Source organism: Micromys minutus (assembly GCF_963924665.1).
Source record: "Micromys minutus genome assembly, chromosome: 27".
Classification (NCBI taxonomy): domain Eukaryota; kingdom Metazoa; phylum Chordata; class Mammalia; order Rodentia; family Muridae; genus Micromys; species Micromys minutus.
The window spans coordinates 29,814,432-29,839,397 of NC_137962.1; the positions used below are offsets into that span (position 1 = coordinate 29,814,432).

The following is a 24,966-nucleotide window of genomic DNA, read 5'->3' on the forward strand; positions in this document are numbered from 1 at the left end:
TCAGAGAGCCATTTAGATTACAGCTGGGTTATTATTCAGACATATTGGTTGACATTGCCCTTGGAAGTACTTCCTGCATAGCCCGATCCCTGTCTCTCCTCCTACCCCAGAGCCGCTGCAATCCATTTCACTTTTCCTCAGACTACTTGCCAGCCTCCTCTGAAAATTAGATACACTGGAAAGAATTAATAACAGTTGTCTTTTTTTAATCACTGTTCTGTTAAAAAAAAAAAAAAACACCAAATGCCTAAGATACTTTAAGATGATAAAGACCTGTGTTTTTTATTCTCTGTTGTTCCCTAATTAATTCCGTGACATTTTGAAAGGTCAGGATACTTGTTCGGAATCAGCTGTAAGGACCTTGGGAGAGAGCGTTTATCTTGATCACTAGTGTCCCCATGACCAGCCGAGTAGCTTGGGGATGTTCTCAGTCACTGTGAACATGGTAGTGGATTCTCGGATCTTTGACGACCGATAAGGTATTTGAGAGAGTTGGGATCAGAGTTTGGGAATTGTGGGAGCAAAGTGAGAAATCAGTAATGACAGTAATGATAATTAATAATAATTAGTGAAATGTTCAAGCCTATGTGTGTCGTGATATGAAGTTTGGACTTTGTACTGTAAGGTCTCTGTAAGACACACACTAGATCCCTTTAAGGCTTTTAGCAGAACCAAGTATTACTGGAGTTGTTGGACATCGGAGCCTGGAACTGAGCAGCCCCAGTAAGCCATGTTCAGCCAGCTAGACTTAGAAAGCCAGCTAAGCAAGCAAGCAATGGCAGAAAGCAGACGAAACAAGTTCAAGGTGGCCACACTGGGGAAAGCAATAAAAAGCTCCAGTTACTCCCCTTCCTTCCCACCCGTTGCCAAGTCTATCTTCCAGTCCTGACAGGAGGGTGACTTTCAAATGGAAGGAAAGGGGATATGTATAATTAAGCAGCCTTGGTTCTGCCTCCTCAATGACCCCATCTGTCTTTCTTACAAGACGGTCTGAGAAGTTGTTGGGAATGTGTGAGAGCCCCTCCCAGGAGACAAGCTCCCTCTCTCTAGAAGGCACCAGAATCCCTTTCCCTTCTCACAGCATGAGATTTTGTGGAGTGAAATTCCATGTCCCTGGGTGCATCATTTCAATAACCCAGATTGTTTGTATGGGGACGGGGATGGGGGTGAACCAGGTCTTTTTAGAATGCCCGTATTCCTTCCAGGCAATCTGATTAAGGCACAATATAAATAGCATTTCACATCCATTAACCTTCACGCCTTCCCCATTAATTTCCAGTGCGAGGAACCTAGATGTTGTCTAATTGAGGGGCACCGCCTCCCCCATCTGGCATATTTTGAGCAATTGAACTGACAACTACATTTTGTGTCTTTTTCCTCTTTGTAGCTATTCATATCAACGGATCCTTTGTGATCCATTCTGGGTGTCCACTAACTATAGCAAAACAAGCCTGACACGGCTGTTCTGCACTCTGTGTGTGCCTGGTGTCTGTAGGGGTCAGAAGAGGGTGTAAGATCTTTTGGGGATGGAGTTTGGGTGGTTGTAAGTTACCATGTGGGTACTGGGAATTGAACCCTGGTCCTCTGGAAGAGTAGCCACTGCTCTTACCTGCTGTGCCATCTCTCCAGCTCCAGGTTCAGGCACTCTAGGGCAGGCTTTAACTATACATCCTCCATGGGCCTCACTTTGACTAGCGTTTACATTTATAAACAATCAGTGCTGGAAAATAATTCACTTCTTCTTACTGGGTACCATCTTATACCAAGGACACTGAGACCCCATAAGGGTAGGTGGATTGATTGCTCAAGATGAAATTTCGGGGGGTGTGTCATGATGAAACGATGAGTATTTTGTAAGTCCTTCGAACCCAGAACAACATTTGAATTTCACTCTAAATTCATTTCCTCGGAGGTGAACAAGGGACTATTAATTTTATAAAAGAGTTCGCTTGAGCTACTTAGTACCGCATCTTGCTTTTAGCAATATGCTACAGAGAACCATCTGTTTCCTTACCCTCAAGGAAATGTGGAAGGCAGGCTACATTTAGGGTGCTGAGTAAATGTGATGACTGCTGTAACCATAGCAACCGATGGTTTTTTTTTTTTCAATAAGTCTTCATTTAGTATACTCCCCAATACATCCCCGAATTCAATCCTTTCCCTCAGCCAACATCTCCCATCCCTGTTTTCACTTAATTTACTTCTTCTCTCTCTTCTCCTCATAACTGGGTACAAAAGATAAAGTAGCGGAGTAACTGGTATCACTTTCATCATTGGTGTTCTGTATACATTTACAAAAAAACACTTGCTTGACCTCGTAAGGTAGAAGCTGTTCTCCTTTTACTTGTGATTAATTGAGGAGGTCAAGTTTTTTGCTTTATGTTTGGGAATCAATACATGGAGGGTGTAGAGCTTTTGTTGATGTCCGTGTACATATCCATGAATGTGTGCAGGTAAGTGTGCTTCTGTGTTAGCATGCATATAAAGGTCAGAGGCTAAGGCTGGGTGTCTTCCTCCATTCTCCACCAGATTTTCGAGAGTGTCTCTAGCTGAAGCTGGAGCTCGCCATCTTGGCAAGGCTCTGGAGATAACTCTTTACTTGCCTGAAACCGGGATTACAGATGTGGACTGTCACAGCAAGCATTTCCATGGGGACTGAACACAGGTCCTCACCCTCGGATAGCAGGCACTATTGTGATTGTCCTGAAGCTTTACAGCTTCATCTCCATCATTTCTGATTCAGGACCTGCATCCTTTCCACTTTTCCATGTCCCTGCTCTTCCATCTCACTAATGCCTCCGGATTCTTCCTTCCTAAGAAGCCATCAGCAGCCTACACTTAAGTGCCATTAAATACCACGTTCATCTCTTTTCCCCATGTGAGATAGTCATTCCCATCTTTGAATCCTCATCACGGTACTCACATATATCATACTCTTTATTATCTGTGAATCTCATCACTTCAACTCATTAAACATCATATAGAATGATATCACAGCCAAGACAAAGAAATCAAGTGCACAGACCCTCAGGACAGCCTCTTTGTTACCTCCCTCCATATTCCTCCCCTTCCAGCTGTGCACTTAGAACATTGTCATGGTGAACACATACCTAAGTGAGTGCACATATGGACTGAATGGGTTAAAGACACTCTTTGGAAGAAAAGTTATGGGGTGCTGAGCATTAGGCTTTACAGTGGTTGTTTTCTCAGAAATATGAGAGTTCCTACAGGGCTAAGAAGAGAAATTCTTATAATCATACTGCGCACAGTAACATAACAATTAGAGAATTTTCAGGAGCCTCTCAGAAGCCTCATCTTAAACACGTAAAGAAAATGCAATAAAACAAATGCGCACAATTCTTACTAGAGTAGAACATACAAAATGTATGTTCTTATTTTGATGACACAGGTCATCGTTTTGTGCTAATTGTTGTTTACACTTTTTTTTAACGACTTTATTTTACAAAACAAAGATAAATGTACAGATTTTAAATATTTTTTGCTTAAAATTATACATTTTTGTCAGTACTGTTTTTTCAGACATTGAAATAATTTTTGCATAAAACCATGTGAATATTTTTTTTTAGTCAGTACTTGATTTTTTTCAAGGGCTTGACAGTATGCATTGAAAACCTAATAGTTACAATAAGCGTAAAGTACATGCAAAACAAAACGCAACATGGAAATAGTCAAAGTCTTCTTGTTTTGTAAATATATGTATATTTTTTTGTTTTCTTTATTTCTTGGACTTCATCCAGTCTGTGAGTTGTTTCTGGGGGAGTGCAAGCCTCTGGGGTTAGCATCCCACTATCAGTGACTGCATATTATGTCTGTTCTTTTGTGACTGGGTTATCTCACTCAGGATGATATTCTCTAGATGCAGCCATTTTCTTAAGAATTTGGTTAAGTCATTGTTTCTGGTGTCTGAGTAGTATTCCATTGTGTATATGTACCACAATTTTTGTATCCATTCATCTTCTGAAGGACATCTGGGTTCCTTCCAGCTTCTGGCTATTATTAATAGAGCCACTATGAACATTGTGGTGCATATATCTTTGTTGTGTATTAAAGTGTCTCTAGGGTATATGCCCAGAAGTGGAATAGCTGGGTCTTCAGGTAGTACTATATCCAATTTTCTGAGGTATCGCCAGACAGATTTCCAGAGTGGTTGTATTAGCTTGCAAGCCCACGAACAGTGGAGAAGTGTTCCTCTTTCTCCGCAGCCTCGCCAGCATCTGCTGTCATCTGAGTTTTGGATCTTGGCTAATCTGACTGGTGTGAGGTGGAATCTCAGGGTTGTTTTGATTTGCATTTCCCTGATGGCTAAGGATGTCGAGCACTTCCTCAGGTGTTTCTCGGCCATTCGGTGTTCCTCAACTGAAAACGTTTTGTTTAGCTCTGTACCCCATTTTTTAATAGGGTTATTTGATTCTCTGGTGTCTAGCTTTTTGAGTTCCTTGTACACCTTGGATATTAGGCCTCTATCTGATGTGGTGTTGGTAAAGATCTTTTCCCATTCTGTTGGTTGCCGTTTTGTTTTCTTGACGATGTCTTTAGCCTTACAGAACCTTTGCAATCTCATTAAATCCCATTTGTTAATCTTTGACCTTAGAGCTTGAGCCATTGCTGTTTTGTTCAGGAAATTTACTCCTGTACCTATGTGTTCTAAGGTTTTCCCTACTTTCTCATCTAATAGTTTCAGTGTATCTGGTTTAATGTGGAGATCTTTGATCCACTTACACTTGAGCTTTGTACAAGGTGATAAGAACGGGTCTATTTTCATTCTTTTGCATGCTGAGTGCCAGTTGGACCAGCACCATTTGTTGAATAGGCTGTCCTTTTTCCATTGAATGTTTACTGCTCCTTTGTCAAAAATCAGGTGACCATATACATGAGGGCTCATTTCTGGATCTTCTATTCTATTCCATTGATCCATGTGCCTATTTCTGTACCAGTACCATGCAGTTTTCAGCACAATTGCCTTGTAATATAGCTTGAGGTCAGGGATAGTGATTCCCACAGATGTTTTTTTGTTGTTGAGGATGGATTTCGCTATTCTAGGTCTTTTGTTATTCCATATGAAATTGCACATTGATCTTTCCAGTTCCATGAAGAACTGGGTTGGAATTTTGATGGGGATTGCATTGAATCTGTAGATTGCTTTTGGTAGGATGGCCATTTTTAAGATGTTGATTTTTCCAATCCATGAGCATGGGAGATCTTTCCATTTTCTGAGATCCTCCTCAATTTCTTTCTTTAGAGGTTTGAAGTTCTTGTCATACAGGTCCTTCACTTGCTTAGTTAGAGTCACACCAAGGTATTTCATAGTTTTTGTGTTGTTTACACTTTTGAGAAAGCGCTAATAATACATATTTCTGTGTATCTAGAAGATATGTTTCTGTGTGTCCCCTTATAGCCGTACTCAGAATGACTCTAGATTATTACGGTTTTTAGAATATTTGCTTCTTTTTAGCTAAATTGTGTCTTCATGGCTACTTTTATTTCTGCTACTAATTGTCTTTTTAGATTCCATATGTGTTTTCATGTTATAGATGGCTTAGCTGATAAACATTCTTGTTAGAGTTTTTGAAACCATGAAAAGAATCTTTGAATGATGAGATTTGGTATCCAGTAAGTAGAAAAATTAGTAGATTGTGTGATGCAACATGATCCCTTAGATGACCATTTAGTCATTAGATGATCTGTTAGATGATCCATTAGATGACAAGTTAGATATGGGGTTGTTTATTCATTGTGAAGTGTCAATCGAACTTCCCCTGGGTAATCTGCACACAGTTAGTTATTCCTTACTTTAGGGGCATCAGAAGTCCAAAGTAGTTAGAAAGGAGTCTGAGCCCCCAGTTCAATGGAATGTTTATTGTGTCTTTTGGCAGAAGTGCTCCCTGATCTGGAACCAAAGCTTGTAGGACAGAAGAACTGAAGATTGTGGGGACAGGGAGAAAAAATTTACAGTGAATTACTATGGGTGATAGTGAGTAGAATCATTTTCTCTTCTATCCCTTCATTTCTATATCCATAGATCCTGACTAACAAAGACCGTACCATATATAGGATGCTGATTCTGGAAAATCCTGGTCTGGCCCAACCCCACTCCCCCAGGCTGCTGTCACCTAATTGACCCTCTAACTATATCTTCAAAGGCCATTCCATTGTTCTATCAGGCTACCTACTTCAGGATGATGGGGAACATGTGAAGACCAGTGGATTCCATGATCATGGACCCACTGTCACACTTCTTTGCCTATGACATGAGTTCCTTGGTCAGACACAATACTGTGTAGAATACAATGACATTGAATGAGGCATTCTATAATTCCACAGATGGTAGTTTTGGCACAAGTATTACATGCAGGAAAGGCAGATACATCACCAGAATAAGCATCTACTCCAACAAAGACACAGTGTTTTTCTTCCCACGGAGGAAATCATACAATGTAGTCAACCTGCGACCATGTCACCCTGGGAAGAGTGACAGATCAGGGTCTTGGTGTTGTCTCTGCTGTTGGCCTACCTGACACTCAGCAGCAGCTGTAGCCAGGTCAACTTGGTGGATGGAAGTCCACATTGTCAAATCCAGGTGTAACCTCCATCTCTGCCACCAGGGCCACTTTGTTCATGGGAGTGTTGCACAATGGCACAGATGGCTAGGGAAAGGGGCTAACAATCTACAGAATGGGCCATCTTATCTCCTTGACTGTTGAACTCCTCTGCTGAATAACACAAGTCTCTTCACATGCTTGGCCCATTTGGAGAGATATATCCACAAATTTCTTCCAGTCATTTTTTAAGTCATGGCCTTTCCAAGTCCCTGATTACCCAAGCAAGTCCATTGGCCACAGGCCAGGAATTAGTGAACCATCATACATCTGTCCAGTTCTTCTTCCAAACAGAATGTAAGACCATGAGTCCTGCTCGAAGCTCTGCCTACTAAGAAGATCTCCCTTTGATGGTGTATTTCAGGGTTGTCTCAGAAAGGGCTTACAATGCTGCCACTGTCCACGTCTGTGTGGTCCCTGTATAATGTGCAGAACCAGCAATAAATCGTGCTACTTTTATATTCCTTTTACCATTATTCCACAGCCTTGGAATCCATTCCAATACACATTCTTCAGACTTCTGAGTGAATACACTCATCAGTGGTATAAAACATCTTCTCATGAACTAGATTTATCTACTCAATAAGACGTAAGGGGATAAGATATCCTCTTAGCCTCTTAGCTGGTTATAGGTTTAACAGTCATTTAGGTATACCCTGAGAGAGATCAGCATTGCCAATTCTGACATCTCCTTCAAAGAAAGCCACCAATGATCTAGCAAACAATGAAGGATAATTTTCTTGAACAAAAGTGAAAGGGGCAATATTTCAGGTGGGGAGGGGGCATGTGGTCTACTAAGGAGGGAGGAATTTCTTCCTCCTTACCCACCAAGTCTGTCTCCAGATGGAAAAGCCAAGAATCCAGTAGTTGTGCAGTCTATGAACAAGTTGTCTCGGTTGGTCCTCAGAATCCCAAAGAAGATGCTAATACTGATGATGGAGAAGAACTTGCCAGAGAGAGTGAGGGCAAGCAGACAAAGAGCAAGAGCTCCCATCGAGTCCTTTACATAGGCTGCCACCAGGTGTGGCCCAGATTTAAGGTGGATTTTTTCTCCCGCAAAAGAGCCAGATACAGGGAGATACTGCCTTTGCACTTTGCATAATCCAGTTTAAAAAAATCCCTCACAGGGATACCCAGCTGCTTGAACTTTAGATAATCCCAGATGTCATCAGGTTGATACCCAAGAATATCCATCACGCTACTTTCTCTTTAACATGTGTTTCATACGTGTACACAACCTATTTTGATCATATCTTTCCCTAATTTTTCCTACCTACTCCACCTGAACAGCATCTGTCCCACCCATCCACCTTCCAAATTCTTGTACTGAGTCCAATTAGCGATACGCATATGTGCACAGCATATGTGCACCAGATAATGATAGTCCTGCCAGAAATCACACTTCTGAAGAAAATGGACTGTCCCCCAGGTACCATCAACTGCCAATCACTCTTCAGCTCAGGATATAGTGTCATAATCTCCCCTCCCCTGTTGGATATTGACTAGCTTGATCTAGTGCAGGCATCCACAGCAGATGAGACCATGGTGTATCTGTCCCACCACCTCCAAGAAGGTTCAATTTTTGCAGCCATTCTCTCTCTCTCTCTCTCTCTCTCTATCTATCTATCTATCTATCTATCTATCTATCTATCTATCTATCTCTCTCTCTCCCTATTTTCCCTTTTATTAAAGACATTTTTTTCTCACATACTATATCTTAAGTACAGTTTTCTTAAAAATTTTTCATCACCTCTTCCAAGATGGTGGCTTTGGAGCAAGGAGAACGATGCAGATGTTCCATTTAGGACTGGCCACTCCACACTCAGTTATTCTCTGGACTTTGACCGGTTGTGGATCTCTGTGGTAGTCTCTGTCCACTACAATAAGAAGTTGCTCTGATGAGAGACAAGGAGTGCACTAATCTATAGGCATTAAGATAAGTGGAGCGCCTGTAGAAGGCACTCTTATATTCAATTAACAGAACATTAGTAGTTGGTTGTCCCCGTGGGACTATGGCCTCCCTAGCCGAGGGTTACGGAACCAGGCATGCACTGCCTCTTGTGAAGCAGGCTTTAAATTCAATTTGAAATTATGTTCATCATTTCCATGACTTCATGCCACCAAAGAGTAACCATGTAATTGTGGCTGCCAGGGTGCATAGCTGGATAAGACTGCTCATGATTTTTCTCTCCTAGCAGCTTGCACAGCACCTTCCTGTCATGTAGCCCGATGCACTTGACCATGTCTCTTCATCTTCACAGCCAGTTCGTGGCCATTACTTCTTAGCCCAGCCATCCCTCTGTCTGAATCTTCCCACACCCAATGTACCATTTCCTCTCTTCTGTTGTATTTATGTACCACTACCCACTGCCCTTCAGGTGACTCACCTCTGGGCCTCTCTTCTCTATTCTGGCGCCGTGGCTTGGAGAGACACTCCAAGCTAAACACAACTGAAGAGCTAAGTCTAGGATCCGAACGGAAGAGAGAACGTGGGCATTTTTGTTTCTGAGGGTAGTTTACCTCATTCGGTATAATTTTATTCTGTTCCGTTTTTCTTTTTTAGCTGAATACAATCCTGGTGTGTCCATTTGCCACATCTCCACCCTACATTCAACTGGAAACCTAGACTCATTTGACTTCCTATCTATTGTAAATAGAGTGGTAATGAGCTTGGATATGCTAATATATATATACTATATTAAATATATACAGATATATGTTGATAAATATATACAGATATATATTTATTTAGTCATTTGAATACATGCTAAAGACTGGTATGGCTGGGTCATGTGGTAGATTTACTTACAGTGTTTTGAAAAATGTCCAGATTGATTTCCAAAGTGGCTGTATTAGTTTGGATTCCCACTAACAGTATATAAAGTTCTGTTCTCCTGTACCCATGCCAACATGTTATCATTAAATGAGATAGAATCTCAGACTAGGTTTAGTCTGCATTTCCCCTGATAGATAAGAATTTCCACCGTTTCCTAGCCATTTATAAATTTTCTTTGGAGAACTTCCTGCTTAGTTCAAATCCCATTTTTTCTTTGGGTTGTTTTCTTTGAGTTTATTTTTTGTGAATTTTCTTGTGTATTCTAGTTGCTAATCCTGCATTTCATATATAACTGGAAAAGATTCTTCTCCCATTTCACTCACTCCCCTAACAGTTTCCTTTGTTGAGGAGAATCTTTGTACCTTCATGATGTCCCATGTGTCAAGTGTTGGCCTTATTTCCCATGTTGCTGGAATCCTGTTTAGAAAACCATTAACTATATTTATATTTCAGTCAGGAGTGCAATGAAACCACTGGACTAGACTATCTCATGGGTGAAAAGAAAATGTTATTCAAACTGTCTCTTGGGGGTAAGAAAGAATAGCAAAATGGTGGGGAGATTCTTACCAGTTATAAGAAAGGGGTTGTTTGGTGGGAGGTAGGCATGTTAGCTGTAACAGCCTGGGAACAGCCTGGGAACTAGTATAGTTCTGCTGAAGGCTTATGTGAATTAACCAGGAACTAGATGTCTATTCTGGAGATATTTGGTTGTAGGGGACAGATGAGAGAAGTGATGACGTCTCCCGACCAGAAACCCACTCGTCAAGGTTTTGGGGAATGATGAGTTCAGGCAGCAATACTTCTGTTACCCAGGGCGAGGGCAGCCTTGGCTGATCTCAGACTGTGACTTAGGACATTGTCAGTGGCACTGCCAATTTGGGGTTTGAGAGCGCATGTAATATCTAGCATATAGGTTTAGCATGTGTGTGTGTGTGTATATATGTATACACACAGCATCTATACCCTACTTCTAAGGTATCTGGTCTTATAGGTCTTATATTAAGATCTTTGATTCATTTACAAATCTGAGTTTTGTACAGGGCAAAATAACATGATCGTAATTTTACTTTTCTACATGTTACTAGGCTTCTAGCATTATTCACAAAGATGCTATCTGTCCCTTAATGTATATTTTGGGATCCTTTGTAAAAAAAAAAACAATCAAGTATTCATAATTATTTGTACTTATATCCAAGTCTTCTATTTCATTATTCTGTGAATCTATCTGTACAGCAGGGCCATGCTGTTTTTCTCCCTATGGCTCTGTGTACATAACTTAAAATCAGGTATGGTGATGTCTCATATAATTGTATTTTTGCAAATGATTGCTTTAGCTATCCAGGTTTTTTCCCTCCATATATATTTTAAGAAGTGTGTATGGGTCTGTGTCTGTGTGTCTGTATGTGTTTATATGTGCGCATGTGTGGGTGTGCCTGTCTGTCTGTCATCTGTTTATCTGTCTATGGATTGTGCCCCTGTGCCCCTCTGGTTTCCTTGAATGTATATATTGCTTTTGGTAGAACATCTATTTCAGTTTTCATTCTTCCTGTCCATGAGTAAGGAAGGATTTTCCATCTCCTAGTGTCTTCTCCAATTTCTTTCTTCAGTGTCTGAAAGGGTTGTTATAGAAGTCTTTGGTTTCCCAGGTATTTGATTATTAATGGCTATTACAAATGGAATTGTTTCACTGATTTCCTTTTCATTATATCTTTCATTAATACAAGAAAAGTCTACTGGTCGTGTGTGTTCATTTTGTGATCTTTCCTTTTCTGTGGGTGATTGTTTTGTTACCAGAGGGTTTGTTTTATTTTGGTGGGGGAGGGGTGTTGTTATTGTTTTGATAGAGCCCTTGGGGTCTCTTATGCATAGCTCCCTGCCATTTTCTTATTTTATTCCTTTTATTTTCTCCTGTTTTTTTTTTTTTTTTTTTTTTGCTCTAGATAAAACTTCAAGCCCTATGTTGAATAAGAAGGAAGAGTATCTGCATCCTTATATCTGACCTTAGAGGGAATACTTTGAAGTTGTCTTCATGTAGCATGGTGTTGGCTAAATGTTATTGATACACAGGACTTGTTATGTGGAAGATATTGAACCATTCATTGCCAAAGTGTACCAATGAACAAGACATCATCTATCATTGGCTGATCTGTGTTGAATTCCTTATGCCTTATTAAGATTATTTCACTGCTTACAATCTTTATGGCTACTGACCAATTGATAAAATATTTCTCTAATTAAAGTGTGCAAGTGTGTGTGTGTGTGTGTGTGTGTGTGTGTGTGTGTGTGTGTGCTTTATGTACCTATGTAAAAATATAGCAACCATGTATAAGAGAAAGCATTTATCTGTCAGTCTGACAGGGACTTAATTTTCTGACAAGGGCTTAATTTGCTTGATAAGATTATCTCCAGTTGTCTCTACTTCCCTACATATGACATAATTTGTTCATTGTGGGTTAAAATTTTCCATTGTGCATATTTCCTTACATTTTCTTTATGCATTTCTCGATTGTTGGACACTCAGGTTAGTTCCGTATGTTAGCTATTGTGAATGGTACCAAAGTACACATTGTGGTGCAGTGTCTCTGTGGAATGTTGACTTAGAGTTAAGGGTAAAATACCCAGGAGTAGTACATCTGGGTCACTGATAGATATATATTTAGTTTTGTGTGAAACCATCATACTGATTGTCATAGTGGCTAGATTAGTTTACTTACCCAACAGCGCTATGTGAGGGTTCTCATTTCTCTATGACGTCTAAAACACTGGTTGTTACTTGGTTTCTTAATCACTACCATTCGAGCTGGAGAGAGACAGAAAAGCAAGGTAGTTTTAGAGTGTGTGTGTGTGTGTGTGTGTGTGTGTGTGTGTGTGTGTGTGTGTGTGTCTTTGCATGTTCATTCACATGTGTTAATATAGGTGCCCATGTGCTATGGTACATGTTTAGAGATCAGAGGACAACCTTAGCTGTTGGTCCTTGCTTCTCACCTTGAGAAAGAGTCCTTTATTTGCAGCTGTGTATATAACAGCTGGCCTGTTCCTTTTCAGTTATTCTGTCTCCACCCCCTGCCATTGTCGGAACACCGATATGACAGATGCACACCATTATACCCAATGTCTCTAGGAATAAAAACTCATAATCTTATGCTTGTGTGGCAGGTGCTTTATCCACTGAACCATCCCCTCAACCCTTCATTTACATCTCTCTAGTGGCTTGTAAAGTTGAGCATATTTTTATATGCATATCAGTCATTTGAAGTTCATCTTTTGGGAGCTGACTGCTTGTTTTATTAGTTTTATTAAATACCATTTGGGTTGTTTGAGGTTTTGCATTATTTGCATATCCAAGATATCAATCCTTTCTTTGATATGTAAGTAGCATAGGTTTCTCCCCATTCTCTTATGCTGCCTCTTCACTGGGTTAACCATGTCCTCTGCTGTGCTGAAGGTTTTGAACTTGATGAAGGTCTTGTTTGTTCACTTTTACCTTGATTTCTCATGTGACTGGATTTCTATTCAGAAAATCTTCTCAATGTCAGTTTCTTGAAATGTTTCCCCCACTGTTTCCTTCAATAGTTTCAATGGTCTTTGATCTGTTTGGATCTGATTGTATTACAGGACAAAAGAAAGGAATTCAGCACATCCAGTGTTTCTCTGCACCATCAGGAAAGTTGTCTTTTTTTCCACTGTGGATTGTTGCCATCGTGTGGCTGTTGCTGTTAGGTTTTGTCTGGGTCCTTTGTTCTACTCATTGGTCTCACTTTGTGTATGTGCCAACACAGTGCTGGTTCTCGGTGTCATGGCTTGTAGCATAGCATAAATCAATACGATTTTACCTCCTGCATTATTCTTTTGGCTCCAAATTGTTTTCACTATTTGGAACCTTCTATGTTCCCACAAACTTGCACCCACTATTATACTAAATGGGGAAAAGTCTCCAAGCATTTCCACTAAAAGTAGGAATAAGAAAAGGCTGCCCACTTTCTCTACCCCAATTCATAGTGTGCTCAGAAGTCTTAGGTCTTAGTAAAAGCTAAGAGAGACAAGAGAAAGAGATAAAGAGGGGGAAGCGTTTCAAGTATCCCCATTTGCAGAAGTTGTGATTATGTACATAAAGGACCCTGAAGACTATTAAAGCTGATAAACACTTTCTGGAAAGTGACAGGATACAAACCAACAGACAGTCAATGGCCTTCCTAAGTATCAGTAACAAACATGCCAAGGAAAAGATCAAGGAAGCACTCCCATTTAAAAGGGAGGATGGGATGGGATAAGTACAATCAGGAAAGGAAAGACCTTTGCAACTAATCTTTAATATACCAAGGGATAAGACAAGGAAGATGAGAAGCCCTCCAAAGCTTATCATGGAGTCCATCCCAAGAAGGTAGCCGTATAGCCGAATACAACCTACAGGCTGACTGTGATGCCAATCAAAATTCTGACTTCATACTTCAGAGAAGAAAGGATTTTTTTTAAATGTATTATGTGTTTCATTTATTTTTTGTGTTAATGTGGGTGCGCATTTGCCAAAATGTACTGTGGGAGTCAGATGTCAGACTACAGCTTGGAGGACTCCGGAGTCAATGCTTGCCTTCTAGCATGTGGAGTCCTTTACGAAGACTGAACTTAGGTCACCAGGCTTAGAGGCATCTTTCCAGCCCTGAGACACAAAAGACATTTAAAAACTTAGTTCTGTGATCCTGGGTACTAAATTAGGACTGTGTTTTCTCCAAACAAAATCAACTTTTTTTTTTTTTTTTTTTTTTTTTTTTTTTTTTGGTCTTTACAAATGATTTCATCAAATCCTTTAACCCGCCCTTAGAGAGAAATCCTTAATTCTCATTGTACTCACCATTTTTATTTTCATGCTCACTCACCAGCTCTGCAATGATAGCACATACATCTATATCAGAATTCTAGGGACATTTCTAATATGTCAGTGAAACTTAATATAAGTCAGTGTTGATCCAGAGTAACTGTCATTTAATCATTTCTTCAAAAACCAAATGATTGAGGACATACTGACTAGCATTTGTAGAATCCTGGGTCTAATCCTCAGAACCAAGGTTTTCAAATACTGACAGCCACGACTAAACCATGTCTTTCTATTTAAAATAGGACAGGAGCCTTGTTATCTTGGACATTGTATATGAGCAACAGGGAAAGAAACCAAAGGGGAATTGTAGACAATGAATTAACTCCATGCTGTGGTTATGAAAATCTGTGAAGGATCTGGGAGAGGCATGGAAGGGGACATGGGAGGGACATGGGGAGGAGACAGGCTAGATGCTGCCTTAGGGTGATGTCTTGTTGAAGAGTATCTAAACAGCCAACTCCAAGATAAAAAGTCAAGCAGCTAAAAGCTGAGGATATAGCTCAATGATCTAAGCATTTGTGTGAGGACCTGAGTTCAGATCCCCTGATTGATGTGTGTGTGTGTGTGTGTGTGTGTGTGTGTGTGTGTGTGTGTATCAGGTGGGTTTGGTGGTTCACCAGTAGTTCCTAGTCTCTGAAGGCAGAGATAGGATTCCCAGAGAAAGCTGGCTTCCAAAACTAGCCATAGCATCATAGCGCGCTGGTGAGCTCTGGGTTTGATTGAAAGACACTGTCTTAAAGGGTGAAAAGTCAATAAAGAATGATTCTTAACATCAGTCTCTGGCCTCTACATGCATGTACCTGTAAGATGCAGTGTGTGTGTGTGTGTGTGTGTGTGTGTGTGTGTGTGTAGAAAGAGTAAGTCTGTATGTATGTGTGTGTGTATAAATAAAATTTGCTTTTCATTTTATAACTGATCACTTTGATATGAGAGGCTTAATTTTTGAAGTAGAGGTGAGTTTTAGAGGCCACTTGCTCCTGGTTGCATATAGTGGCTTGACCAGTCACAGTACAGTAGATTCCAAGAGTCAGAAATATATGGCATAATTTGTAGTAGCGTAGAGACTTGCTCTGGCTTGTTTGGATGCAGAGATGAGAGAAAATGAAGAACAGTTTCCTACTAGGTGCCTACTAGGTTTGGCCTCAGGCTCTGATTACTCTGGGCTGCCTCTTGTTCATTGTGACAAACAAGATAAAGGCGGTCAGTGAGTGGCATCAGCAGTCTGGTCCTCTGCTAAGTTACAGATGGTAAGTGCGCAACTGGGATGGACTCTTTTTACTAACTCCATTCATAAAAAATCAGTTATGTGTTGTCTTAATTCTCAATGAAATTATTTAAAATTTTCCAATATTCTATTAATGCAAATCTTTCACCAATCTTCCGTTTGATTTTTCTTTCATTGTCTGGTGATTGGAATTACTAACAGTATCAATTTCCTCTCTAGGAAAGCATAGACCTGGGCGAAATCATGTTTTCCCTTTGCTATTTGCCAACTGCTGGACGTATGACCTTGACGGTCATCAAGTGCAGAAACCTGAAAGCAATGGACATTACCGGATCATCAGGTGTGTACACAGTGGTCAATAGCATATTCCTGGACAAATAATTTTATACATCTAAAGTTGTGTGGCTTTTAGTAATTTCTCTGCTGTGGAATAAGATAAAAGCAGAAGGAGGAATTACAAATTAAAATGTTATCAACCACCTTTTAGATAACATTAAAATTATGAAATCTTTGAAAACTATCCATAGATTGACTTTGAACTTTGGTTTTGCCTTTCTTCCTTCCTTTCTGTCTTTCTTCCTGACCTAATCTTGTCTAGAAATGCCTAATTTTCTTTGTTCTCCCAAGCTTTCAGCTAGCCTGTTTGCAAGAGAAGATCCTTAGACTTTCCACTATAAATCAATACCGTACAAAATTTTGTTAGATTGAATCTATTCCCTTTACTTGTCTGCAGAAAGGAGATAAAATGTAAGCTCACCACTGCATTTACATTCTTGACATCTTTCTAGTAAACACTGGGAATGTCTAAAGACACTACAAGAAACAAACAAAAGCAATATGTCAAACTCTTGAGAGAAATTTCTCTTGGGGAAAAATTTAACAAAGGAATGAAACACGGCGCTTCCTTCTCTCTTCTTTTTATGGTGTTGGACATAAATTTTTGTTGCAGTGTTTGCCTCAAGAATTATAAAGTGATACAAACCAGCAGATGGCAAAGAAAAGGGCGAGTTACTGTTTATCCTTTTTATGTGTACTCTGCTAACATCTTAATTAGGGATTTTTATCCCCAAATTAAATTTTGTAAACTAGTGAAAAACTGTGGGTCAATACATGTTGAATGTCAACAAGGCGCCCAACATGCTATTGTTTATTCTGCTCTTTGATTGTGTGTTTTGAACCAAGCAGAACAGTATCAGGGTTATTATAAAATTTGAAGTTATTCCTCGGTTATGTGAAGCTTTTCCTCACAAGTGTTGAGTTTGAAGAGTATGATCTAATTCTACCTCACAGCAGGCATATGCATCAGCAAAGGAGCTACTGAGCTTGTGAGAAGCAAAGAATACCATCAGAGATATGAGGGGGAAGCAGAGGGTAACTAGCCCTCACTCTCTTTTTAAGAGGTGGCTGCTCATTTAAAAAAAAAAACAATCTTGCTTAGAATGGTCTTCCAGGTATTAAAAAATATTTCTGAGATTAGGTATTGGCATTGTCCCCTTGCATGCACCAGTATGTACATAACTCTAGTAACAGAATACCTTTTGCTCCTCAAAATACAGAGATTCATTTTTTCTACTGCTAAAAATGCCCAAAAATTAAAATCTGAGTCTAAAGACTTATGACTGTAGAAACAGACAAAATAAGATCAAGAGTCTGTAGCCCTCAAAGTAAGCTATTTAAATTTAAAATTATTAATACTGAAGAGCTCACGTACACTTTATTGCTTAGTAGAAACGAAAGAGCGTGTTTTGTGCATTACTATGGATGCTTTCATTTGAATAAAATTGTCTTCCATCTCATAGATCCTTATGTCAAAGTGTCTCTGATGTGTGAGGGCCGAAGACTTAAAAAGCGGAAAACAACTACAAAGAAAAATACTCTGAATCCTGTGTACAACGAAGCCATTATTTTCGACATCCCCCCCGAGAACGTGGACCAGGTCAGCCTGTGCATTGCTGTCATGGATTATGACAGGTGGGTGGAGGCTGCTTGTCTGTGATGCAGATCATCAAATAGTCATAGCCAGGATGCATAGCACAGATTGCTCACTGTAAACAGCAGCTGTAACTTAAAACCACAAGGAAAACCATTAGAATCTGTAGTCTTAGTTTTGGTTTGGTCTCACCTCCAAAGCAGCCTTACTTGGGGCTGAAGAAAGGGCAAGCCTGGAAGTAATATGAGAGTTCGTGACACACAGAGAAACTATTCAGAAGCCTTTCTTCAGAATAACAAATATCACAGTTCAAAGTTGGCTTTATGGGAGGGGATACCACACAAGAACAGTGGTGTTCACCCCAGCTCTAGAATAAGCCAGTATCATGGGCCAGTGAAGCATGTCTATAAAGTTCGCTTCCTGTTGTTGATACACAGCTGAGGGCAGGCACAAGATAAGGAAAGGTCTGTGATTGGACAGTGAAAAAGATAGGAGGGAATAGAGTTTTGGAAACGCAGAGAAGAGAGAAGAGAAGGAGAAGCCAAGATGGAGGAGTATGAAGATGACCCATCTCTGTGTGGCTTCAAATAGCCATAGGTAGCTATTAATATCTTATAAGTGATAGTATAGGACAATCTATCTTATCTAGGTGGGCAGTTTATACCAATATCAATTGACCCTGAGTTTATTGTGTGGATGTTTTGTGGAGTAGGAATTTATTGTATAAATCTGATTGATGAGTTATGAGCCTCTAGAGTCTTGATTTTACCAGGTTGCTAGGAATGTAAGCAGAGTCAATGGCAGGGAGCTGCAAAAGGGTGGCCATTGCCAAGGACAGAGAGTATGGGGGAGGGGTAGCGTGGCATGGTGCTGTGGACCATTTTTAAATAAATTCCTGCTTCTTAAATTCCTCAACTGGTAAACTGTTAACATCTTGTGGAACTGGGGTGATAATGGGAGGGAAGACCCGTAGCAGCCTGGAAGGCTGTGACATTGCTTATTGCTTTTGTACATTTCTTCATTGATAACTCTACCACTTGTTTGGAACATGAGTATAAAATGCCTAAGAGAATATTAATTGAACACTATGGGGAATAATAGAAATGTGCCATTCAGTGTCTTAAACACAGCCCCCCCATTAATTAATTAATTTAAAAAATCTTGAATTATTCCACATCTCAAACCTTAAAATATTGTAACTGTCTTCATGAACAACTCTATTTTGCTTTAGCAACTATTCCGATTGATTTCTCAGATGACAGCCGAGCATGTCACCAAGCCAATGTTAAGAAAATAGATCCCAATATCACATAAATCAGGATTATAAAAGTCACTGCTACAAATATTCCTGCTGAGAAGCTTGATATTGAGAAGAATTTACATAGAAGAAGAGTTGAAAACATACCGGAGCATCTTAAAATTATCCCCATCACTTTAATTCAGTAGACAGTCTTTTAAATTCTTTCAATTACATTGTGTTTCATGAAACAGATTAAGAAAGTTAAGTAAGACCTGTAATCTTAGCACTCAGAAATCACAGGCAGGAGGCTCATTCTCAGCTACGTGGTGAGTCTGAGAGAAGCCTCAGCTACATAAGATCCCATCTCAAAAGGGATAAGGGGAAGGAAACGAGCTTTTTAGGGCCTGCCTTGACTTTACTGAGAGATCAGCTTCTGCTGTTGACTCTTAGGAACTCTTCTAGATATCATGGGTTTTTGTTTGTTTGTTTGTTTGTTTGTTTATGAGATAAGATGATAGAGTCAGAGTCATGGGCATGGGATTAGTTGTATCATTAAACTCAAAACACTTGGAAAACTATCTTTACATAGTGGACTCTCAAAAATATTAGTTAACCGAGTCCCAGTAGATACATCTACAAAACATTTCCCCACCTAGGGTCTGGGAAACATTGCAGAAGAGATGGGTAGAAAGATTGGAAGATCCAGGGGGTCAAGGAGTTTGCTGTGAAATTGGGTCTCCTAATAATATCAGAAGCTACACCCATAAAATGTCACCAAACATGACTGCCTCAATGTGACCTAATCAAGGACTACACCAACTGTCACACCAAAGTGGATAGAGAAAAGCCCACTAGGCCCCAAACTTACACCAAAAAAAAAAAAAAAAAAAAAAAAAACTATAGGCAACTGAGGAAAGCTGGGAGAGAGGTGGTCTTCCCTAGGCATAGGTTGTTCAGTGCCAAACAGCCAGCCTTAGAAACATATATACAAGTGTTATTACACAGACTAAACAACTAAGATATATGTGTCTAAACAGGTACATATACGCATGCAGTAGCATTTAATTAAAGGAGCCGTGAATATCAAGGAAAGTGGGAAGCAGTATTTGAGAGGATTAAGAGGGAGAAATGGAAATAAAGGTATAATTATATTTTAATATCAAAAACAAAAAAAAATAAATATCAGCTACCATTGCTAGTGGTTGCAGTGAAAACAGGGCATTAATAGAAAATAGTAATGTCAAACAGTATGCTTTGTTATGCAGTGATAAGTCACAGTGTTGCAACTAAACATAACCCTACCATATTTAATTATACTAACAGCAATAGCATACGTACTCTTGTAATTTAGAGCCAGTAAAATAGAGACTTTTATACAAGAAAGTGAGCACTTTCCTCTTGGCATGCAGTCTAAGCACCATTGCAGAGCAAGCCCTGTGGTAAGAGTGGGATTTTCTTTGCAGTGTGGGGCTTTGATGGGGCTCCCTCCCAGAAAGCATCATTGTATAAGTGGGGGGGGCAGAGGGGGAGTCTGCTGGTGTTTCCTATGCATGTGATCTCATTGTCAACATGGCAGAGAGCTGAAAAAGTCTGAGAGATTCTTATACAAATTTATTTTGTATCTTGATGTTGTTTAGTAAATTATCTTTGCATCTTTTTGTTGGCTAGTTGGCTGGTTGGCTGGCTGGTTGGTTGGTTGGTTGGTTGGTTGGTTGGTTGGTTGGCTGGCTGGCTGGCTGGCTGGCTGGCTGGCTGGTTGGTTAGATAAGATCCCATATACCCCAGGCTGACCTCAAAACTTTTTCTGTATCTGATGATGAACTTGAAATTCTGATTCTCCTGTCCCCACCTCTCAGCTGTGCCCCACCCGTGGCCTAGTTAATTTTTATTTAGGAATTTCCATTTAATCAAAATCAAAAGGGAAATACAACAATCTCTTCTCTGTAAGGAATGTTTCAACATGTTCCCTACATAATGGAAACCAAAAACAGTATTCGGTCTCATAAATATGGTTCTTCCTACATGTACAGATTGTCATGAAGCCTGCTTTATAAATTGTGCACAAGAAGAGGCTAGCAATAACAAATAATAAATTACAAAAATTATAGCAATATACTGTGTGTATAAACCACTGTGTAATATCAGTGGATCATGTTTTTCTAGAACGTCGTGTTTGATATCTTCAGACAGTGATTGACCATGGATCACAAACAACACAAAAAGTGAAGTCTGAGTCCAGAGACTACCACAACTTACTACAGGACTTACGGCTTTGATGATGAGTTTAAAATTCTACTGAAATGTGTAACATTCCACTTCCTTTTGAAATTGTGACAATGAAAATATCATTTTCCTCAAATCCTAGGGTGGGACACAATGAGGTCATAGGCGTGTGTCGAACTGGACTAGATGCTGAGGGTCTTGGGAGAGACCACTGGAATGAAATGCTGGCCTATCACCGAAAGCCAATCACACACTGGCACCCCTTGCTGGAGGTAAGGATGCTGGTGCCACCTCTGACCTCAGTTACTGCTATTGCTTAAACATTTTTTATCTGTTAACTTTCATTTGACATTTCATTTATTCACCTATATGACAATACATGCTCTTGCTTTTGTTTCAGAGTCTCTAACATTGTCTACCCAAAGTTCTGTGTGACTTGAGGGATTGAAAGAAAAAAAATTAAGCCCTCTAGATGCCTGTGGATCCTTGTTCAGTGAGCCTGTGAAAGGACTATGTCTTTTCCTTTGCATAGCCCTAGGCTTTTGTCAGTGACCAGGGGCATGGTCATTACTCAGTAGGAACTGAGCTCTGACGCTGATTTGTTGTTTTCCCTAAATCCCCTTTTCATTTATAAATCCTTAACTAATTGCTGTCATCTGATACCTCTGGGTACATCCCAGATGCAAGTTGGAAAGAACATACAGAGATTTGAAATATTTAAACACCAACTTAGCCGTGGTCAAACTCTGACCATGCTATGTGACTTTAATTACAAGTCTTGGTGAGTGCTTGACCATCTCTAAGTTTCTACTATACCTCTGCAGTAGGAGCAACCTACACTATGCCACACAGACAGACTCAATACCGGGTCTTGACAGCTGTGTCCCTGCCTGAGTTATGTAAGGAAAGAGGATTACCTGTTTTATCTCTTAGAACTTTTGGTCAACGTTGGTCTGCTGGAGGTATAAAATATTGCTTTGTTTAATGCCTTTCTTTCCCACAGACTCAGTTGGCAGAAGTTCCTCAAGAGCCACATCAAGAGACATAATGGGTGTTCACAGAAGGATAGAAAGCACTTTGTGAAGTTTCATAGAATGAACACTTAATAGCCATGAAATAAATAAATAACACTTTAGCCTTTTTGAGGAGTAAGTTGCTGTTTTGTGCACTAAGCTGTGGTTTTCAAACGGGAAAGACCGTGCACTGTAACTGACCAATTGTATCAGTAGGACAAGGTTTCAGTCTCAACTTAGTTAAAGGAATGAGACCATGGCTGTGTTATTCAAGACATTCTATGGGAATGGAGCAAACCTTTCATGTTCAGGCAATGGAAGTAAACTGCTACTCCAGATCCCCATTAGGGATAATCTCTTATGCACTGTGTAAAAGCATTAACCAGTCAATAAAGAGCTGAATGGCAAATAGCAAAGCAGAAAAGAATAGGCAGAACTTCAGGGAGAAAGAGAGGGGAACTCTGGGAAATAGAGGGGTGTGGAAATTCACCACCAAAACATTAAGGAAGTCGGGTGTGTGAAACTGAGGAGAGGTTACCAGCTATGTGGCACACATAGACTAGTATAAACAGGTTAGTTAAGTTATGATCTAGTTGGAAGCAAGCCTAGCTTATAGTAATCTATGAACATGCATAGGTTAAGGCCTAGGCATTAATTCATAAATAAATAAGCCTCTGTGTCATTATTTGAAAAATGGGGTGGACATAGAAAAGCAATAACAGTTATAACTCATTTATATATAAATGTTACAAAACTTTTCTTGACTTCATAATTAGTGTAAGTCATAAGACACACATACATACATGCATAGACAACACAGATAAAGACACTTACACAGACATGCACATACAAACAGACATACATGCACACACAGAGAGACATATACACACATGCATACATACATACAGACAGACAGACACATACACTCAGACCTACGCATACAAAGACACACACATACACACACATACAGAGACATGCATTTAGTTACTTTTCTATTGTTGTAAAGAGACATCGTGATCAAAGCAACTTATAAAAGAAAGCATTTAATTGGGGCTTGCATACAGGTTCAGATGGTTGGTCCGTGTTCTTCATTGTAGAAATCATACAGTCAGGCAAGGTGCTCCATTAATGTGTGTGTGTGTGTGTGTGTGTGTGTGTGTGTGTGTGTGTGTGTGTTCCATTAACTCTTAAAATGCAAGGATCATAAGAATTCTTCTGGTCACTTGGGATTCCCATGTGACAAGCTACCTTTTCAGTATATTAATCCTCCAGATGAAAATCCATTCCTGCTTCAAAGAAAAGGAAGTATGACCTTCAATTTATTGCAATTAGTTGCTATGATAAAATACCAAAATTAAAACTGGTCTTCAGAAGAAAGAGCTTTTTTTTTTTTTGCTTATGTTTCTAGAGGAATGTCCTCTGGATATAATATAATAGAAATATATATAAATGTATATATATATATATATATATATATATATATATATATATATAATACAGTCTAGGATATATAATATACAATATAAGACATACTATATAACATATAATACGTTATATATTATGCCCTTTGGATGTGATCTAGAGTAGAAACATAGTGGTAGGAAGTCAGAGCAAGAAGCAGAGAGCACATTTTTATCTACATCCAAGAAACAGAACAAACTTGAAGGGCCCTGAGAGTATAAACCTCCAAAGCCTACCTACCCAACAAGGCCATGTCTACCAAAGGTTCCATACCCTTTCCAAACAGTCCTTGAATATGTGAGTCTATGGGGCCATTTCTCATTCAAACTATCATAAGTCTCTTAGGTCTACAAGTTCTTGCTACTCTTATGGTGACAACATAGGAAAAATAAAATAAAATAAATATCTCCCGTAAAGTGTGGGACTCTTCTAAAGACATAAAGGTTGCTGACTGACATTATTCTATATGCCTTTTATATCCAAGTGCTGTGAATTACAGGAAATACGTGTGTTCTCACTCTGCCTTAGAAGGTAAGTTCTGAAGAATATGGAGGTTATATAAATCTCTTCAGAAATTTGCAAACTGTGTGTGAACTTCCACGTTAACAGAGAGATACGATTTCCATTATGTGTCATTTTTTTTTTCTTTATTGGGTCATATATTATGAAATTCCTGTCTTTCAGTTACCGGGCCGGGCAACCAGCTTTGATAGTCAAGGATCCTGTTCTTCTCCCAGGCCACCGTCCACACCATAAAAGCCTCCATAAGATCATATCACAGAAAGACCTAGAACCATGTGCTCATCGAATCACATACACACAGAAAACACACACAGAGAATATTTGACTTCTTAATTTAAAATATACCCATGATAATTATTAACTTGATGTATGACTTCCTTTGGCTTATTTGGTTTTGACTTTGATGCATTCTACTTGAGTACTTACAGTCCTTAGTTACATATGGTGTTTTATTTCCATGTGTTCTCTACTAGCACAGTGTTTTAATATGGTGTAATTCTTTGCCTAAGCAAAGAAATAAGTATTTTTTTGGAAGAGACTCCCCATGTATGTAAAATTAAACATAGTTTATGCCTGTGTTGTGTGGAAATAGTGAAACATGTCATTTCCAACTGTATACACAGCTCTATTCGAACTTTAACGTGCATACTTAAATTAATTCCATGGAATCAACTCATTCGAATCCTAACTAAGGTCATGTGTCTGATAATAGTTTTACCCTCCATGATTAGCATTCTCACCATTGAGCTTTGTCTCTTGAGCTTCTGTTTTGGGGATGCTCAGCTAAGCTGCAAAATGAAGAGTCATTTGAAGTATTACATGTACCAAGTGATGTCGAGCGCCTGGTTAACGCCACTCCCAGCTCACAGTGTCTTACTGTTACATTAGTCAGACACCTGTTGTACTGCTGGTGGATAGTTTAAAAACCCCTAGTAATCTTCACCTCAAGTGTCGCTTGAGGTCCTCTTAAGTGGCTACAGTCATGTTTGTCTTTCAAGGTTCTCTAGTACTGGGGTGTGTTGGTCC

At 39.5% G+C, this 24,966-nt stretch overlaps 1 protein-coding gene across 1 annotated transcript in view; it reads left to right on the plus strand.

The window, feature by feature from the left end:
• SYT10 (synaptotagmin 10) overlaps positions 1-24,174 on the plus strand; it is a gene marked incomplete at both ends in the record, with an annotated part of 58,313 nt that extends 34,139 nt beyond the window's left edge. Inside the window, 4 exons of the mRNA XM_080939410.1 lie at positions 15,771-15,891; positions 17,351-17,522; positions 21,087-21,216; positions 24,103-24,174. Of these exons, the coding sequence (XP_080795536.1) occupies positions 15,771-15,891; positions 17,351-17,522; positions 21,087-21,216; positions 24,103-24,174 (495 nt within the window). The remainder of the gene's footprint in view (positions 1-15,770; positions 15,892-17,350; positions 17,523-21,086; positions 21,217-24,102) is intronic.
• Positions 24,175-24,966: the final 792 nt, after the last annotated feature.